Source organism: Malania oleifera, chromosome 3, assembly GCF_029873635.1.
Source record: "Malania oleifera isolate guangnan ecotype guangnan chromosome 3, ASM2987363v1, whole genome shotgun sequence".
NCBI classification, from domain to species: domain Eukaryota; kingdom Viridiplantae; phylum Streptophyta; class Magnoliopsida; order Santalales; family Ximeniaceae; genus Malania; species Malania oleifera.
The window spans coordinates 120,316,673-120,338,349 of record NC_080419.1 but is presented as its reverse complement, the minus strand read 5'-3'; the positions used below and the strand labels follow the sequence as shown (position 1 = coordinate 120,338,349).

The 21,677-nt window shown below is 38.3% G+C and overlaps 1 protein-coding gene across 1 annotated transcript; it reads right to left on the bottom strand.

The window, feature by feature from the left end:
* Window positions 1-7,982: 7,982 nt before the first annotated feature.
* LOC131151531 (probable WRKY transcription factor 26) lies at window positions 7,983-20,246 on the bottom strand. The gene is made up of 3 exons (XM_058102771.1): window positions 20,149-20,246; window positions 11,604-11,807; window positions 7,983-8,310 (listed from the first exon to the last, which is right to left on the bottom strand). Exons 1-3 carry the CDS (start codon window positions 20,244-20,246, stop codon window positions 7,983-7,985), a joined length of 630 nt encoding a protein of 209 aa, XP_057958754.1.
* Window positions 20,247-21,677: the final 1,431 nt, after the last annotated feature.

Below are 21,677 nucleotides of genomic sequence, written 5' to 3'. Positions count from 1 at the left end.
TTGTTGAATCGGTTGAACAAGTGAATCAAACCAATAGTTGAGCCAGTGATGTTGACATGTATAATAACAACAACATCAATTCATTTTTTTCTTTTCCATCCTTAAATCCCCACAAAAAAGAAGCAAACATACCTTGTATTTTTTTAATCACCAGTTTCGGTACATTTAGAACAGCTAACAGATGCAATGACATACTTGAAAGCACATGTCTCAACAAAACAAGACGACCTCCTTGAGACAACAGTCTACTTTTCCAGCCCTCAACTCTCTTATTGATTTTTTGGATTAAAGGGTCAAAATGACAGCCTTTCAATTTACCATCCACTATTGGCACACCCAAATATGTAAAAGGAAATTTACCTTCAATTAAACTAGTCTCTTGAAGAATTTTTCCTTTCCTCTGAACACCCAACTTGTTTGAGAAAAAAATAGCTGATTTATCTTTATTCACCCTTTGGCCAGTTTAGTTTTCATACTCCTTAATCACCTCCATTAACTGCCTAACAGATTTTTTTCCAGCATTAGCAAAAATAACAATATCATCCGCGTACATAAAATGTGATATAATAGGTGCACCACACGGGTGTGTAAACGGTAAAATCCGCTTCTCAGAAAACTTTTTCTGAATTAATTTAGAAAGAATTTCTTCCATGATGATGAAAATATATGGTGACAACGGATCCCCTTGCCTAAAGCCCCTTTTTGACTTGAAAAAACCTCTATAAGTGCCATGCATCATGACAGAAAACCATGGAGTGGAAATACAATTCTGAATCAACTTACAAAACTAATCTGGAAAACCAAAAGTCTCAAAAATCTAATCTACCACCTGCCAATCCACTCGATCATACACTTTGCTTATATCAAGTTTTAGCATTATATTACCTCCTCTCACCCGCCTATGTAATAATTTTGTCATCTCTTGAGTAAACGTTATATTTTCAAAAATACTCCTCCCTTTCAGAAAAGCACATTGTTCTAATGATATTAAATCACCCATCACCAACGAAAGCTTACCAACAAGGATTTTGGAGAAAATTTTATAGATTACATTACAAAGGCTTATCGGCCGAAATTTATCAAAAGATTGAGGATCCTTTGCCTTAAGAATAAGCACTATGTAAGAGGAACAAAAATACCGAGACAACATATTACCTCTGAAGAATTCTCTTACAGCATCCATCACATCATTTTTAATAATCTTCCAACAGGTAATATAAAAAGAAGACCCAAATTCATCTGGTCCCTGGCTACTATTCACAGAAATAGACGAAACAGCTTCATAAACCTCCTTCTCAGTTGGTTCTTCCCTCAGCTAACCTGTAGACTCCTCAAAAACTACCGAATGGATGATATCTTCTAGGTTTGACCTTTGCACTGAACCATTTTGCCCCAAGAATTGCTCAAAATACTTCACAGCCTCATCATGGATCATCTGCATATTTTCCAACACCGAACCATCAGGAAGTGTCATTGAATTTACGCAAGAATTTCGCCTTTTTTGTGTAATCACAGCATGGAAAAACTTTGAATTCTGATTCCCATCTATCAACCATTTTATCTTTGCTTGTTGCGCCGATCTAGCCTCTTCCCTTCTATACTAAACCTCCAATTCAGTCTTAGAAACAAGGAACTCTTCTTCAATTGATTCCGAGTATTCTGTCTGCAATAAATTCTCATATTTTCCACCTTTTCCTCCGACTCTTGAATAAAACTACCAACATGACCGAAAGTCTGTTTATTCCACACCGTAAGCCTTTGTTTTTGCCTTTATAATTTACCCGCCAATTTACACAATCTTGAATCTGCCACAATGTGTTCTCTCCAAGATGATTCAACCATGTCCAAAAAATTCCCATGTGACGTCCATATGTTCTAAAACCTAAAAGGCGTTGGCCTATACCTCTCCATACTCGCACACAGCTGTAATAAAATAGGAGAATGATCTGAAATATTTCTTTTCAACAAGGAAGTCTCAGCTTCACCATATTTTATAGAAAAAACATTATTAATAGCACCCTGTCTAGTTTCACCCAACTTCTTCTCAAACCTTGTTGGCCATTATACCATGAAAATTGATTTCCTTCGAATTTGAGGTCCAATAACCCACAACTATTAATACAACCATTGAATTCAGCCATAGACGAACCCAAGCGAGGTCTACCTCCCACCCTTTCCTCATATGACCGAATTACATTAAAATCTCCCATAACAACCCAAGCCACATCAACACTCGACATCCCCTGAAGCTATGGAGGAGGGGGGCATAGGAGTAAGGGATATTTCGGAAGTATAATGGTCTTTGTTCATGAAGTTTGGTTGACATTTATTTACGCAAAATTCTTTATGGCTTAGATTTTTTAAAGCTAAATATGTGAAAGGTGGACATATTACTCTTTGCAGATCGCATGGATCGGATTCTTCCTTTTAGAGGAAAGTTCTGCAGGGTATGCCTGAACTGTTAAGTAAATCTAAGTGGAAGGTTAGAGAAGGAAATGTAAAATTGTGGTATGATAAATTTCTAGATTCGGGACCTTTGTTTTGCAGATTGTCCAAATGGTGCACAATCTCATATCAAATTAAAAGATTTGGTTATTAATAATGCGTGGGATGTGAAAAATTTGCAGAAGATTCTGAGGTTTAGTAAAGCGGATGAAGTGATGGAAAATGTGGGAAATCTTAGAAATTTTTCGGACATTCTATTATGACTCCCGGAAAAGGATGGTTGCTTTAATACAAAATCCGCATGGGATGTTATCAGAGTTAGAACTCTAAAATTTGATTGGGCTAAGTGGGTTTGGAACAAATGACCGAAGAAAATTTCTATTTGTATGTGGAAGACTGTTTTTGAGTGCCTAACTGTTGATGAAAAGGTGAGAAGGGTGGGGGTTTCACTTGTTTCGGCGTGTAATTATTGTGAGATGAGGCAATTAGAAGATCTGGAGCATGTGTTAAATAAGGAAGACCTTGCTTCTAAGGTTTGGAGGAAGGTTTCGGTGGAGGTAGGTGTTCCTTTTCTTAGGCAACAAATTTGAAAAGAAAGAGTCCAAATGTGGTTTAATAGGGCTTCCAGGTTCTCTCAACTGGGTTCATTGATGGGTTTAATTCCTTATTTAGTAGTTTGGAGGCTGTGGAGAAGGAGATGTGTGGCTAGAATGGGAGGAAAATTAGAGAGTAGTACTGATGTATGGCTCTTCATTAAGTATTGGGTGGGGGTTTTGAGTAGGAACATGATAGAAATGGTTCATTTAAAGGATGCTGATTTTCGGATATTACAAAATCAGGAAGTGTAAATTGTGAATAAAAGAATTAAAACTATGTAAAGTGTGAGATGACTAAAACCGAGGTAAGGGAGGTTGAAACTAAATTTGGATGGGAGTAGCCCGGGGAACCCAGGGCTGGAGGGTGGTGGTGGCATCCTTAGAGACCATACATGTTCTTTTGTGATTGATTTTTCAAAATATTTCGGTTCCTCTTCAAATAATGAAGCTGAATTGAAAGCTGTGTTGGAAGGAATAAAGATTTGCAAACATTTGGGACATACCTGTATCGATATTGAATGTGATTCGACTATTGTAGTTAATTAGATAAGAGCTAGGAAGTGCTCCTTGTGGTATTTGTGGGATTTTTGGGAACAGCTTATTGGTTTATTGGAGGGAGTATATTTTTCGATAATTCATTAGTATAGAGAAGGGAACAAAGTGACAGATGCCCTGGCTCGATAAGGTGTTATGGGGAAGAATAATTTGTTTACAAATAGTAGTTAACTCCCTAAAGTAAGCAATGGTTTGTATAAATTGGAGAATATAGGTACAACTTATATAAGATTTGTTTAACTAATTTTCCTTTGATTTTCACTTATGCTTTATGTTGTTTTTCTTTTGTTTTGTTTTGTTGCGTGATGTTTGTTTTGTAGGTCCTGTTTTGTTTTGTTTTGTTTTGTTTAGACTTGTAACCCGGTTTTTGACTGAATGTTGGTGTTGTTATTTGGGAGATTTTTAACATGTTGTGTTTGTTATCTCTCATTGATTATCTTGTAACCACAGTATTTCTCCGCCAAAAGTGAGGAGTTTATCAAGAAATAAATGGAGGTGCCGCCTTTCTCTAAAAAATAAAAAAACAACATCAACAAAATGGCCTAATATTGAGTTTGGACCATGAATCTTAAATTTTAAATTTAAATTTGTATGGATCCGAATGAAATTTAATATAACTAAGTGTATTTTGTTCAAATATGTACAAATTCAAATTCAAAAATTTAATATTTATGTTTCAAACATATAACAGGATAATATTGTAAGATGTTGGTTGTAATAATTAATAAGATATAATTTCACTTTACGTAAAATTCATATTCTTATCCCATAGGATCAGTAACATAATTAGTTATGCTTTCAGAAAAAAATAAGTTCCATTCCTAGTTGACAAGAAAGGTTGTAACTAATCTTTTTTATGCGCCTTTAAAATATTTTTTGGTTTTTTTTTTTTTTAAGCATATAAAAATTTTAGAGTCATAGATTGTTCATTTCTTTGTTGTTGCTTGCAAAGGAGTTTGAGCAAGAGTTTCCAAATTGAAATAGTAAGGGGATTCCCACTAAATCATGGAGAAAGTTTTCTTCACCAACCTAGTAATAACAGCAACACAAAATTTCAATACTAGCAAGCTAGCTCTGACCCATAAGGAGAAAGTAGTTTTTAAAGGAGTGTCAAGGTGGGGCAAATGTGACAAATAGGCCCTTTAGGTTTTAATTTTTTTTAAAAATTGTATTTTATTATAATTAGAAAAAAATAAGAACTAAATATGCTTATATTGATGACATTTAGGAGGGAGAGTCTAATTTCTTAAGTGCGCAAAACTAAGAAAAAAATTAGCACTTTTTAGGGGTGAGTAAAATTCGGTTAAAATCGAATTAATCGAGTGAATTTGGTTGGTTCGGTTCTGTTAAAAATTTATTCGATTCAGTTTGGTTTTCATTTTCGTTGAATTTTGGTTTTTGGTTCGATCTTCTGGGTTCGATTAATTCGGTTAACCGAATTATCCAAATAGTATAAATTAATAATAAATAATTATATATATATATCATATATTAAAATAATTTATATATTATATATATACTAAAATTTTATTTATTTTTTATATATTATATATATTTAAATTTTGTATATATTATTTATTTTATTTATACTTTATACATATTAAAAATATATATTTTAAAATATTAAATTGGTTAACCGATTTAATTGAAATTCAGCTCGGTCGGCTTTGAGTTCGATTAAATATGAAATTTCGGTCGGCTCGGTTAATGAGATTTTTTAATCAAAAATTTTTAATTAATTCAATTAATTAACCGAATTCACTGAACTGACCGAATACTCACCCTTTTGTCACTTCTTGCTAGTTGTCTCATAAACATCATTTAAGACATGGGTCAACTAAATTCTTTTAGAAATGTTATTTTATTTCAAATTCTTGAAAAAAAACTTAGCAGGAGAAAATCAAAAAATTCAAATAAGAAAATTGACCTTGAGGAGAGCCAAATGCAATTGCCACATGTAATGCAAAATTTTTCTTTGAAAAATTCTCCATACAAAGTCTAAGCTAACGATATTAATCCTCATTACACACAAACACTCAAAGGGAAAGGAAAAATTTGTATCTATACAATGGATAGGGACTGTTGCCTCAGTTTAATTGAAGAGAGGGGCTATAAGAGGCAGCTAGAGGGGGAAAACCCTACAACTACCTATTTTTCTTGGCATTAAAGCAATTGAAAAAAACACATGGTCATTAAGTTCTTAAACCAAAGTCACAAGAGCACAACCCTTTTCTCACGCAATGGAAATTCATTCATGCATTTTCGCAAACACATCACGTGCGTTGTGCTAATAAACAAATGAACAAGTAGAGTATGTACTGCTAGTAATATCTGATAGTAATTGGGCCATTTTTTTAGAGTTGTAGCTTCAGATAGGGTACAAACTGGTGAATTGCATTTCTTGATTTAAAATTAAAAAGGGTTAAAACATTTGAGAAATTAATTATATAGAAATCATCATGTATTATTTTTTTGAAACAATTAAAGTATATATTAAATAACATAAATAATCAATTATATTATTTTTTTTAAAAAAAATTCAGCAGCACTTAAACAAGTGATCAAGAATACCTAGTTGCTTTAATAAATAATTTTGATGCCTTAAAATGATTGAAGTATAAATCAATAGCACAGGTAATAAATCTTAAGTATGAAACTTCAAAGTACAAAATAAAAGGTAGTATTGTCACGGAAGACTAGTATAATTAAAAAAGGGCGCTTCTAGTTTTTCCGATAATTTTACAAGTTTGTATTTTGAATTTAACATGCTACTTTTTTGAGCCCCGGAGAAATCATTGTTGATGCGTGAGACTCAAAATACCAACATGTTGGATTTAGGGAATGCAACGTTTGTCAAAGTATCGAGAAGAATAATATTTTTTAGTAAAAAATAATACAATAATAGCTAGTTATAACTCTTAGGGACGTTTATTTGTTCTAAACGACCGTGGATAGACATATTGAGAATTCCACTTGTGAGCTTGTCCCACATTAGAAAATTTGCTTATGGGAGCAAGCCCAATTCCCCAACCATTGCTCAAGTGGCCCAATTCCATCCCCAACCTAGATGATCCTTATTGGCCTCAATCACACACTTGGTCCTCCAACTGTTAGCACGTCAGGAGAATTAGTTTTACATCTCAACTTTTTACGATGCTGCTCATCCAAAGTCATGAACCGTTGGCTCCGATACCACTTCTTAGGACTGGAGGAGCCCATGGGAGGGCTTGATACACATGTGTGAACACCAACTTGACCCAAAAGCTTAAGTCTACTGGGTATTGGGCTCATCCATGTATATAAGCCCCTATCATGCACTCAAATTTTTCAATGTGGGACAAGCTCACAAGTGGAATTCTCAACAAGACATTACATCTGAATTAGTTTACTTAAATTTTTACTTTTCTTAAAATTGTTATGATAGAATCAAAATATGGAATTGTTGCTGCCAAAAATCGAACGACTTTCACGAATCGTTCCTTGATCACAACCACTTGAAAATAAACAAATAAGAATGGCTTGGAGGACTCGAGGTGTACCCTAGGGGATCACTTTGATGTCTAAATAAGGGACTTGTTAAGAGGTTAATTGCAACAGTAAAAGAATGGGTATTAAATTAGTTGCCCTTACGTCTTCTTCCATTCCCTTTTTATAGTGGTGGAGTTTGACCTTGTGGTGATATGGTTTTAATGGGCGTATTATTGCGCAGACATGAATTGCTCTAACTTTTAAGAGCCTTGACTTGGGTGACTTTGTAACTGCCCCATTAATGAGTACTTTGGTCTTCTCTCATGTTTAAGGAAGTCATAATAATGAGTGTGGTCAACTTTCGATAGTCTACTTAATGAGGATAATTTTAGGTATTTCAGTTGCCCCCCCTCAAAATTTTGAACCTTTGAAGTCGGTTTTCAAAGTTCAAAGTCTTGTTTGAAAAATATCCGCCATTTGTTTGGCATTGTCTAAGTCATTTTGGGATTATCCATGGCTTTGTACGCTTATTCAGGTCGCTTGTCATGTTGACGAGCCATTTTTCTTTCACCTAAGTCTTTGACTAATCCGTGGCTCCACCAATTGATCTAAGTCAATGATTGCATTGACGAGCCTTCTTGGACTGGTCCGCGACCCCACCAGTTGATCTGAGCTGATGATAGATTTGACGAGTCATCTTGGGCTGGTCCACGACTCCACCAATTGATTCGAGCCGATGGTAGTTTGACGAGCTGTCTTGGGTTGGTTTGCCACTCCACTAGTTGATATGAGCCGATGGTAGTTTTGACGAGCCGTTTTGGGCTTGATAGCAGCTCCACCGGTTGATCTGAGCCAAGCAGCTCTTTGAGATGCTTTCTGTGTGAGCAGCTCTCTTTGTGCCGAGTAGCTTTCTTCGTGTCAAGCAGCTCTTTCAGATGCTCTGTGTTGACCAACTCTCTTTGAGATGCTCTTCGTGCCGACTAGCTCTCTTTGAGACACTCTTCGTACCGACCAGCTCATTGTGCCAAGTAGCTCTTTAAAACACTCTTTGTGCCGACCAGCTCTCTTTGAGATGCTCTTCATGCTGACCAGCTTTCTCTGTGCTGAGTAGCTTTTTTGAGATGCTCTTCGCGCCGTGCAGCTCTTTTGAGGTGCTCTTTGTGTCGAGCAACTCTTTGAGATGCTCTTTGTGTCGAGTAGCTCTTTAAGGCACTCTTCGTGCCGAGCAACTCCAATCCGAGCAGATCTTTAAGGCTTTCCTTATGCCAAGCAGCTTCAATCTGAGTAGCTCTTTGAGGGACTCTTTAATCCTCATGAGCTTTGCTCGTCCGTTGGGTCATTTCTTCATGCCTTATGAGTTGTACTCATCTGTTTGGGCTATCTTCATACCTTATAAGCTTCGCTCATCAATTGGGTCATTGCTTCATGCCTCATGAGCTGTGTTCGTCTGTTTGGGCTTTCTTGTGGCCTCATGAGCTTTGCTCATCAATTGGGTCATTTCTTCATGTCTTATGAGTTGTGCTCATCTGTTGGGCTGTCTTGGGGCCTCATGAGCATTGCTCATCAGTTCAGCTGTTTCTTCATGCCTCATAAGCTGTGCTCATCAGTTGGGTCATTTCTTCATGCCTCATGAGTTATGCTCATCTGTTGGGCTATCTTGGGGCCTCGTGAGCTTTGCTCATCAATTGGGTTGTTTCTTCATGCCTCATGAGTTATGCTCAACTGTTGGGCTATCTTATGGCCTCATAAGCTTTGCTCATCAGTTAGGCCATTTCTTCATGCCTTATGAGTTGTGGTCATCTGTTTGGGCTGTCTTGGAGGCTCATGATCTTTGCTCATCAGTTAGGCTATATCTTGTGAGTTTTGCTCATATGTTGGGTTGTCTTGTGGCCTCATGAGCTTTACTCATTAGTTGGGCTGTTTCTTCATGCCTCATCAAATGTGCTCATCTATTAAGCTGTCTTATGGCCTCATGAGTTTTGCTCATCAATTGGGTTGTTTCTTCATGCCTCATGAACTGTGCTCATCTGTTGGGTTGTCTTAAGGCCTCATGTGCTTTGCTTATCAATTGAGCTATTTCTTTATGTCTTATGAGCTGTACTCATCTATTGGGCTGTCTTGTGGTCTCATGAGTTTTGCTTATCAGTTAGGTCAGTTCTTTATGCCTCATAAGCTGTGCTCATCTGTTGGGCTATCTTGGGGTCTCATGAGCTTTGCTTATTAGTTGGATTGTTTCTTCATGCCTCATGAGTTGTGCTCATCTGTTGAGCTATCTTGTGGCCTCATGAGTTTTCCTCATCAGTTGGGTCATTTCTTCATGTCTCATTAGCTGTGCTCATTTGTTGGGCTGTCTTGGGGCCTCATGAGCTTTGCTCATCGGTTGGGCTGTTTTTTCATGCCTCATGAGTTGTGCTCATTTGTTGGGATGTTTTGTGGCCTCATGAGTTTTGCTCATCAGTTAAGCCATTTCTTCATGCCTCATGAGTTGTGCTCATTTGTTGGGTTGTCTTAGGGAACTAGAGCAAAGATCCATACATTCTTCATTTTACTTTCTTGCCAAGGCAAAGGTAATAGGGAGCAGCAATTCTATCTATGGTTACTGTTGACTTTCAACCAAGGCAAAGACAATAAGTGAATTGCTGCAGTTTTCTTAATTTTAAATAACATTAGAACAAAATTTTTCAGTTTTAATAGCATTTGACATAGAGAGAAAATACAATGAAAAACTAATTTCCTTCTTATTTGTCTTTCCTTTCCTTTCCTTCCTCAAACAAAATCTTTAATCCAAATAGAGCCTTAAAAAAAACATAATCTAATTATGTTATATTTCATAACTATATTAAGAATGTATTCTATCATATATGGTCAAAATAAAAATTACCTGATCAAATTCTATTTCAAAATGGATATCAAATCTACAGGGTCAAAGTCTATCCTAATTAATTATTGTGATTATTCATTCTAATGATAATTAGATCATGATCCATCCCCTTGAAGGTCCTTTGCAGCACTACTGGATTCAAGTTCAAGCGCAAAGAACCAGGTAGCACTCTACTGCAGGAAGTTCTTTGCTAATGTTATTGACACATTAAGGCCATGATTAAACCAAATAACATGACACAGGACCATACCTAATGCAATTCAAATAAATGGAGCTTCACCCGAAGGTAGAGAAAAAAAATTAAAAAATCAAATTTCATGGTATGGGGGTTCTTTAAGTTGGATTGGACAAATCTAAACTCAAACAGTACTGGAAACCAAAAAGTAAAACTTTATTCTTATATCATAAAACAAAGTGTAGAATTACAAATAATGACAGCCTAAGAGATAAAGACTGAGGTTACATGAGAAGATAGATTCCAAAACACCAACTCCATATGTCTCATCATATGATAGCAGGCACCAATCTGTCACACACTTATTATTATTATTATTATTATTATTATTATTATTATTATTATTATTATTATTATTTCATTTTGGCAGCTAAAATTTTGCCCTATTGAATCCTCTACCTATTTGACTATTTGAAAAAAGCTTATGGCTAATTAGTCCAAAACGGAGTGCTCAAATTACAAACTAATGAATTTTCTTCCTTTTTAATTCTAATTATTGTTTAAGTAATTTGGACTGCAAAACCATAGATAGCAGTCAATGACTATCAAAACAAAGGTATTTATAGAGCCTATAATGTAGACATTTATTCCAACTTGCTTTCACTGCATTTGAAGGATCTATCAACAAAACTGGGATTAGGATTAATTTTGGCCTAAATGCCCTTTCAATCAGGTTTGCTTTCATTATATATAGAAGAGATTTACATAGTCGTTGCTCAATTTTTAGCACATTTTTAGCGCCTAAATGCTGTCAGATTTTCAGCATTATTTACAACCTAATTTTCTGATATATATATACAATTGAAATATAAACTAAAATATTTCAACTAATTATTTATAGCCTAATTATCCTAAATTACCTCAGTAACACTAATCACTATTGTAAACTATATCTTTCTCCTTTTTGAAGTAACACTCGACATACATCGTTGCCCTATTTCCCACCAGCTAAGTGTTAGTTTATAAGAAATATCAAATTTCTTATTAATTGAGACAACCATGGTCTTCATCCACGTTTTTTCAGTCAATAACAAACTTCATGCATGGAAATGCTATATCATCCACTAAAGATTATCATGAGATACTTTTCGCCAACTAGCATCTTTTCAACCGACTAAAGCAAGCTCTAGCTCCTATGTAGTTGTTCAATGTTACCCAGTAAAGTCAAAATAACCAATTTAAGTTTAAAAAAAATAATGCCTACTACAGTCTTGTAGGTTTTCCAAATGCTAATAGTTTGTAGAAAATTAAATAAATCTACTTTTCTATACATGATAATTGATTGTCATGAAATCAGCCCGAAGCTGAGAGTAGCTAAACCCAATTTGTTTGCCTGAAAAAATTTGTTAGTTTTTTTTTTTTTTTTTTAAGTTTGGTTGAATGGTGGGAAGAAACATAGATAAAAAAGAGCAACACAGCATACCTGGTATTAGGATTGCCTTTCACCACTTTCTGTCCATACTTGCGCCAACGATATCCATCATCCAGTATATCAACCTCACTAAAAATCTGAACAACAACTCGTGGCTCCGGATTTGGCTTAACCAATGGAATAATATTAGCACCACTGGAGTCTTGTTTCCTACGCTTTGAGTTAGGATCTAGGTAAGCAAGTGCATGGTCATATCTGCAACTTTGGGTCAAAATCGAATAACATGACTGAAGATGCACTTATAGATATATACGCAAAATTTGATAATTTAATAGAGGCGCACAAAATGTTCGAACATATGACTGACATAGATGCAATTTCATGGAATAATCTCATTTTTGGGCATGCTAGATTGGGTCAGGTACGTGGGGCAAAATCAATCTTTGACGAGATGCCTAATAAGACGATTGTTTCTTGGATATAAATGGTATCTGGGAATGCTAGAATTGGGTGCTATGTCGATGCCTTAGGTGTTTCTCTTTAAATGCAAAAGGTTGGTATTAAACCTGATGAGATCAGTATTGTTGCTGTCACGCACTAAACCCGGCATTGGGACCCAAGGTGTGATGTAGTAACCTAACTTGTCCCTGTATTATACAAAACACAAATGATACTATAATGAATGAGGGTCTGATCCCGTGGGGTTCCCGTACACCCTACACACATTCACATACACGACATATACGCAGCAGAAAAGTTCATTCCATACATACATAGTACTATACCAGAGTCTATACAGATAAAGTCTAAACTCCATAATACAAAACATAACCCAGGGTGCCAGCAAATACCCAAAACGGCAACCCTATTACAGTCCAAGTACTTACACTAGTACCCTATGCAGTAAACCGACCACCATGCTCCCAACACAAGGACGCTAGTTCCGGTTACTCGAAGGACCTAAAAATATGTATGTACGATAGGGGTGAGACACCTCTCAGTAAGGCAGATACAGGTTATATCAGTGTGTGGCATATGAGTGTTATCATGACATATAAAAATAATATACACAGTTCAATTCCAATATTTTCACAAAATAGTTCCCAACACACACATGATCAAGTAACTCGGTGTCATCACACCCTTCGGCACGAAGTCAGCCCGCATTACACGGCGTCCTTGACACATGGCGCAGCCCCAAGCTCCCATGGCATCGTATTGGTGTATCTGGTGGATCCACACCCTTCAGAGATCAGCTGGTAAGAGGTGATATTTCACACCCTCAGATATAAAGCCAGACACTCTTTTACAACTTGGAATAATTCGAAACTCATGTTCCTATATCTCATTTCGGCAAATCACAACTTATGCATATTTATATAACAGTTCATTCCACACTTATTTGGTAATCACAAAATCATGATTTTCAAAATACAGTTTAAAACGAATCAAGGCCTGGTCATCTCCACAACACAATATATAACATAATATATCCACAATTTTCCAACGAAACCAGAGATGTAACCCGACGGCCCTTTTTACCAAAACCGTAACATGAAAACCCCGTAATTTTTACCCATTTGATTTCCCCAAATAAGTAGCCAAAACACACACAGGATCGTGAACCACAGTTCTACCAAATCCGATTTCGAAAATAATCGATATAAACAGAATCCCCTTAGCTTTCCCCGAAAATCCAAACACGAACTCTACGGCTCATAAACAGCGAACCGAGTTCCCAAAACCTATAAACCACAGTACAATAATTACTCACAATCTTACTCCCTACAGTTTTACTAAAATGAAAATGAAAATCGAACCCTACCTCAATTTTTGGGTCAAAACCCGAAGACCTTAGAACGAAGATCCGTTCCACAGAACACATAGAGCTTCCTTCCCTGATCCTCCCAGTAACGTTGGTTTGTCGATTCTAAGAACAAACGACAAAGAAATCTAGAAAGAGGGAGTGTGGCTTCGAGTTCTAGAGAGAGACAGAGAGAAAACCTTGATAACTTAGCTTCTAAGAAAAGAAATGCATATTTATAGAGCCTTTGACTCGGCCAACCTCGTCGACGAGGCGGCGTCTTCATCGACAAGACAACGAAGGAAATTCATCGACGTAGTAGTGGGCTCATCAACGAGCTTGAGATTTTCGGATTTCCCGAAACCCCTCGGCTTCTTCTCGTTAATGAACCTCTGAATTTCGTCGCCAAATAATAGAAGGGCCTTCGTTGACGAAACTTTAGCTTTGTCGATGAAGCCTGCTTAATTTACCGTTTTACCCTTTCTTATTTACTTATTCCATATCTCACGGGCCAGGTTCTTACAACCTCCCATCCTTACAAAAATTTCATCCTCGAAATTTGTAATCTCTTCTTTACGAACTCATCCACACAACCAAATACACATATGCGACTTTAGGAAGAGCCGACGGCTACTACAACATAGCCCCGTCACAATACATACATACCCTCGCTTATGACGGAGGAAAACCATGGTTACATACATATACCGTCTCAAGAGTTCACAATAACACATACCTCCAAAGACTAACCACTGATCGCAATGCAATAGCAGTACTACTTACACGTACCCAACTAACTCTATTACCTAAGCTACCTCTCAGAACAATTGTGGATACTTCTGGTGTATCTTCGCTTCCAATTCTCAAGAAGCTTCCTCAACCTCGTGATTCCGCCACAATACCTTCACTAACAGTATATCTTTGGTATGTAACTTCTGAACTTTATGGTCCAGAATCTGAACGGGTACCTCCTCACACGCTAAAGCATCCCTAATTGCTAAGTTCTTGTAACTAATAACATAAGACGGATCCGACACATACCTCCTCAACATGGATACATGGAACACATCGTGGATCCTCGAGAGCATTGGGGGTACTGCAATCATGTAGGCTATTAGACCCACTTGCTTAAGAACCTCGAATGGTCTGATATACCTTGAGCTCAACTTGCCCATCTTTCCGAATCTCATCACCCCTTTCACTGGAGCGATGCTCAGGAATATCTTACCCCCCACCTTGAATTCCAACTCACGGCAGTGAACGTTCGTGTAACTCTTCTGCCAACTCTACGTCAATTTAATCCTATCTCGGATCAAACTCAACTTCTCAGACGCCTGCTGCATGAGTTCAAGTCCTAAAACCTGACGTTCACCAACCTCATCCCAATACAGAGGAGACCGACACCTCCGATCATACAGAGCCACGAATGGTGCCATCCCGATACTAGCCTAGAAGTTATTGTTATAGGCAAACTCTACTAGTGGCATAAACTGCATCCAACCACCATCGAAATCTAACACGCAAGCCTGCAACATATCCTCCAAGATCTGTATTGTTCTGTTTGACTTTCCATTAGTCTGGGGGTGGAACGCTGTACAAAAAGTAAGCTTCGTCCCTAGTGCTTCCTGCAAGCTCTTCCAGAATTAAGAGGTAAACCTCGAGTCTCGATCTGACACAATGGACACTGGTACCCCGTGCATTCTGATTATCTCATGCATGTACAGGTCTACTAGCCTACTCAAAGTATAGCTAACCTTCATCGGTACAAAGTGAGAAGATTTCGTCAACTTGTCCACGATTACCCAAATGACATTCTGCCCGTGAAGCGCTAGCGGCAATTCGATAACAAAGTCCATGGAAATATGCTCCCATTTCCACTCCGGAATAGCTAAGGGCTATAATGGCCCTGCCGGCCTCTAATGTTCAACTTTCACCTGCTAACATGTCAGACACTGCTTCACGAACCGAGCAATCTCTTTCTTTCATACCACTCCACCAGAAGGTCTCGTGCAAATCCCGATACATCTTCGTGCTACCGAGATGAACCGTATACAAAGAACGATGTGCTTCCTCTAGAATCGTCCTTCTGATCTCGTCGTCATTTGGAACACACAACCTGGTTCCAAACCTCCACACACCTCCCTTAGAGATGTTAAATTTCGTAGCCAACCCCTGCTGCACTTTCTCCACAGTCTCAACCAACTCCACATTACTAGCCTGCGTAGTTTTAATACCCTCAAACAAAGTCGGCTGGATCACCAAGCTAGCAATGAAGGTATGATGATCTCTGGCCACCAACTCTATACCAATGCTTTCTAGATCCCATTTGATATGATGTTGAGCTACAACTGCGAATACTACCGCATGCTCTGACTTTCGACTCAACGCATTAGCTAACACGTTAGCTTTCCCCGGGTGATAACTGATGGTGTAATCGTAGTCTTTGATCAACTCAAGTCACCTCCGCTGCCTCATGTTCAACTCCTTATGCGAGAAAAAGTACCTTAGGCTTTTGTGGTCAGTGAAAATCTCACATTGAACACCATACAGGTACTGTCGCCAGATCTTCAATGCATAAACTACAGTAGCCAATTCCAAATCATGCATAGGGTAATTCTTCTCGTATTCCTTGAGTTGCTGAGAAGCGTAAGCTATTACCTTACCATGTTGCATAAGCACACATCCCAAACCCTTCAGAGATGCGTCTCTATAGATCACAAAACCTCCCTCCCCCGAAGGAATGGTCAAAATCGGAGCAGTAACCAATCGTTGTTTCAGCTCTTGGAAACACCGCTCGCAATCTTTAGTCCAATCAAACTTCACACCCTTCCTAGTCAATCATTTTAAAGGCCCAGAGAACTTAGAGAATCCCTCCACGAACCCATGATAATAACTCGCTAGTCCTAGAAAACTCTGAACCTCCTGCACACTCTTCGGTCTCACCCAGTCGACCACAACTTCAATTTTTCTAGAATCAACTGAGATATCGCCCTTAGACACGATATGGCCTAAAAATGTGACCTGATTCAACCAGAACTCACATTTCTTCAGCTTGGCATACAACTTCCTCTCCCTCAGAATCTGTAGCACCAACCTTAGATGATTTTCATGCTCTTCTAGACTCCCCGAGTATACCAAAATGTCATTGATAAACACCACTACAAACTGGTCCAAGTACTCATGGAAAACCCTGTTCATCAGATCCATGAACACTTCTGGAGTATTCGTCAACCCAAAAGGCATGACTAAGAATTTGTAGTGGCCGTATTTGGTTCGAAAAGCGGTCTTTGCAACATCCTCAAATTGAACCCTCAACTGATGATACCCTGATTGTAGGTCGATCTTCGAAAAGACTTGCGTCCCCTGCAGCTGGTCAAAGAGATCATCAATACGAGGCAATGGGTAATGGTTCTTCATAGTCACTTTGTTGATCTCACAGTAATCCATACACATGTGCATCGATCCGTCCTTCTTTTTCATGAACAAAACTAGAGCTCCCCTGGGCGAAACACTAGGTCAGATAAAAACCTTGTCCAGTAATTCCTGCAACTGCTCCTTCAACTCCTAAAGTTTCGCTGGAGCCATCCGGTATGGAGCTTTAAAGATTGGTGTCTTGCCAGACAGTAACTCTATCACAAACTCCACCTCACGATCCGGAGGTAAACCGGGTAAGTCTTCTGGAAATATATCCAGGAACTCATTAACCACTCGAATATTCTCAAGTTTCAACTCATCCCATGTTGGTTCCTTCACCCAAGCTATGTACCCCTGACATCCGTCCAATAGTAGCCTGCTCGCTTGTAATGCTGATAGAATCTGTGGCGTTACACTTCCTCCTACAAGACATATCATACACCAAAAGATTCACCCGTAGCAGCCTACCCTAAATTTCCACTAGGCAGCCTCCCAATATCCTCCTACAAGACGTTACACTTCTAGATGGTGTAGCTACAGATAACCCTTTATTCATAACTTGGGTCTCAACCCCACACAACTTTACAAAGTTCATAGATACAAAAGAATGGGTTTCCCCCGAATCAAATAAAACAACAGCTCTATTTGAAAGCAATAACAAGGTACCTGTCACTACATTCCCCGCATCGTTTGCATCCGCCGGAGTAAGAGAATATACCCTCGCCAAAAGTATGTTCGCCTGGCTGGTTCCCCGAGGTATCTAATTGCTATCCCGGTTCACACTGGATCCAGGCGTGTCTCTCTTCAGTGTGCAGCAGTCACGAGCCATGTGGCCTAGTTTGCCACAACTGTAACAGTTACCCCCAAATGACTGGCACTCACCTTCATGCCATCTATGCTACCTGATACAACGGTCACGTGACTGATCCACCTGAGAACCCTGACGCTCGATTTTCTGGCGATAACCTAAGCCCTTGTTCTTCTTTCATGATCCCTGATTAGAACTTGATGGCACTTGTAACGCCTCGAACCCTTAAATCTGGGTTCGGTGCGTTATACCTGATAAAATCTTGATAATCCATAATCCATAATATGTGCAGCGGAAAATATAAACATAATCTCCTTATATAATACCATAATACCGTAATACCAGAGTTTACTATCTCTATCTAAAATCCATATTATCAAAATCATCACGTGCATTTCCATATATACACATAACTCCCAAACATTTCAATATTTTCACAACCATTCCCTTCTCAACAGACTTAAAACGTAACGACATAAAACATAAAACATATACTTAAACTTAATACATTCCCACAGTATGTCAAAAATATACCCTTTCTCTTTTACAATCCTCAAAAGACTATAAACCCTCAAGCTCCCTAAGCCCGACCTTGAGGATGTCCTGAAAAGAAAATGATCATATTCGGGCGAGACACATCTCAGTAAGGGAAGAAACATACATATTAAAACAGCGTGTGGCTAATATAAGGTATATAGATATCATTTTAAATACATTTGCAAATCATTAATGTAACACTGAAAACGTTCTCGGAACCTAATCAATCACAAGCAAAGATTTAATCCCATGAGATTACCCAAGGATAGGGGTGATTACCCGACCATACAAGTAGCACCCCTCTGCTCTGATACTTAGGCAACCCGAAGGTCACTATTGAAGCATACCAGGGCACTCACCTTACTCAGCAAGCCCTCAAGTGTTAGATTGATCTCGTACTCACACTATTCAACAATGGTTTACTAGAAAAGGCCCTAAGGATAGGGAAATATACAGGCCCATACAAGTAGGTTTCCTCTGCCCTGGTACGTTATACAACTACTGCCACATCAGAAGTTACTAGCGCACTCGCCTTACTCAGCAAGCCCTCAGGTGAAGAGTATGCCTTGCCCAATCATAACATGTTCTACATGCATAAATACTTCTAATATCATAATACATTATCCTTTCTGTCATTATTCAATCATACACATCTGTTCATGTTCATAGCTTAAACATTGCATTGTGTTTCACTTTATGAAATCATCAACGTTACATCGTTCACATTTGTCATTACATTCCATTGTCATTTCATTTCATGACATTTTCATTTCATTCCTTCGTACTGCAGTTGGTCTTTAGCCATCATCAGTTAGTCTACAGCTCTTTTTAGCTATCATCAGTTAGTCTACATAGAAATATGTTAGAATATACTAACATGACTGTCTTTTAGTTGTCTTACATTTACATGGTTGCATTTAACATACACAAGCAACATAGTTCATATCATATTTTATTCTCAATGCTTTACTTGCTTAGTCTGCATCTTATACAGTTAACATATATTTGTATAGAATCTTATGCCACACAATTTAATAGTAAAATTCATACATGTTCCTGCAAAATAGGACAACCCACATTTAACATTTATATGTCGAAAATACATTTCATTTCCTACATAATTCCTCAAAAATTACTTTTCCCTTTCATCCATTTACTTTCACATATACATAGCTATATAAGAATTCCTAGGCTCAGAAAACATAGTTTTACATGGTTGGCATTTTAAACCAACATGAAAACATATATACATAAATAACACATAATCCATTTTAATTCGTGAAAACCTGATTTAATACATAAATTTCCCCTTGACCTGACTTTCGAACTATGCCTGTAAGATCCCTGAACCAATACCCACAGCGTTCACTTGGACCCTGAATCTAAAAAAATTAATTTGATTAAAATAAATTCCAACTAACTCAAATCTTAAGAAAAACACTTATTTACTACTTCCTAGGCTCCAAATAACATTATTCATTAAGAAAATACCAAAATAATTCACTTACCCTGATTTTGGGATGTTTCCCAAACCCCTGAAACCAATGATCAGCTCATACAGCCTTCCATAGAACGATCCTACGAACCTCGTGGTGGTTCCAGATCGTCAAACCAGGTCAAATTCAGCCCAAAATCGAACAAAGAAGGCTGGTGGAACCGTTTTAGAGAGAGAGAGAGAGAGAGTGAAGAAAGTTCACAAATTCACGTTGAAAATGAAGAAAACTCTATTTATAGGCAGAACTTCATCGACGAGACACGCGGGTTTGTCAACGATTATAGAGACTTCGTCGACGAGAAGATACATTCATTGACGAAATTCAGAGTTTCAAAATTCTCTTTCGGGATTCCTTCGTCGATGAGGAACTTGAGGTCGTCGACGATCTCTAGAAGAACACTGGTCGACGAAGACAAGACATTCGTCGGCGAGGCCGGTTATTTCTTCTAAAATCCTTCCTTTTCCCTTATTATCCATTAGTCCATTTATTTATTGTATTTCCTAATTATTTTAATTTTTAGGTCATTACAGCACTGACCTCTTCTTTGGTTCCTGATCCACCTCATCCTCCCGGATGCCAGTCTCGATCACAGTAGCCTTATCCACTAAAACTGAAAACTCACGGATCTGTAGCATACTCACTAATCTGTGGATGTCTTTCCTCACACCTTTCTCGAACCTCCGAGCCTTCTCATACTCGTTCGAGATCAAACATGGCGTAAAATGAGATAACTCTATATACTGAGCAGCATACCCTTACACCGTCATATCTCCCTGTGTCAGAATAGAGAACTCATCTGCCATAGCATCGCTTGTGGAGGCTGGGAAGTATCTCTCGAAGAACACTTCCTTGAAGTGGCTCTATGTCATCTCTGTAGGACTGACTCTCTGCTTCTCCAGCAAACTCACCGTAGCCCACCATCGCCCAGCCTCCCCAGACAGTTGGAAGGTAGCGTAGAGGACTCTCTCCTTATCTGTGCAGTGTAAAACTTCTAGAATCCTTTCGATCTTGTCGACCCAGTCCTCTACTATCATTAGATCGGGTCCTCTTGAAAACATTGGAGGGTGCATACGTGTGAACCTCTCGATGGTACACCCCATAATAGTAGGAGAACATTCATGTCTCCTAACTCTCTGCCCGATCTCCTGCATAACCTGCCTCGTCAACCCTTGAGGCACAGAAGGAGACTCATCGCCCGAAGTCTCCATGGAGCCACTATCCAAGTTGTTATCCTTGAGCTCCATTCTGAAAAATAGAATAGGAATCGGTTAGAATTGCTACGTCATATACAATTTACACAATCGTTGACATCTAACCATGTTAACTACCAATCTCACGGGTCTAGGTCTATCCTATCACACCAGCACGAAATCATCAATGGTTTGCCGTGATTTTACTGAAATTATCATTCCAGGAAAAACATAGAACACTTTCAACAAGTCTCTATCTAGTAACAAAACAACCCTCGACCTACTCTATTCATTTCCTACATCCTATACTCTGGTATGTACATATAGCTACGCCTAACCAAGTCTACAAGACCTAACAACCTGATTAGCTCTGATACCAAGCTGTCACGCCCCAAACCCGGTAATGATACCTAGGGTGTGGCATAGTAACCTAACCTGTCCCTGTATCATACAAAACACAAATGATACTATAATGAATGAGGGTCCGACGTCGTGGGGTTCCCATACACCCTATACACATTTACATACACGACATATACATAGCAAAAAAGTTCATTCCATACATACATAGTACCGTACCAGAGTCTATACAGATAGAGCCTAAGCTCCATAATGCAAAACATAACCCAGGGTGCCAGCAAATACCCAAAATGACAACCCTATTATAGTCCAAGTACTTACACTCGTACCATATGCAGTAAACTGACCAAGGATTGAAAAAGAAAACCTCTCAAGAATTTCCCAAGATGGCACCAATTGTTGCTGCCAAAAATCAAACGACTTTCACGAATTGTTCCTTGATCACTACCACCTGAAAAGAAACAAATAAGAATGGCTTGGAGGACCCGAGGTGTACCCCGGGGGATCACTCCGATG

Coding starts and splice junctions, on each gene's coding strand:
- LOC131151531 (XM_058102771.1), bottom strand. CDS start 20,246: ATGCTACAGATCCGTGAGTTTTCAGTTTTAGTGGATAAGGCTACTGTG. Junction 11,808..20,148: donor GATCAGGAACCAAAGAAGAG/GTCAGTGCTGTA, acceptor CCAAAGTTGCAG/ATATGACCATGCACTTGCTT. Junction 8,311..11,603: donor AAAGGCAATCCTAATACCAG/GTATGCTGTGTT, acceptor AAAGCCTTAAAG/ATCTGCTCGGATTGGAGTTG.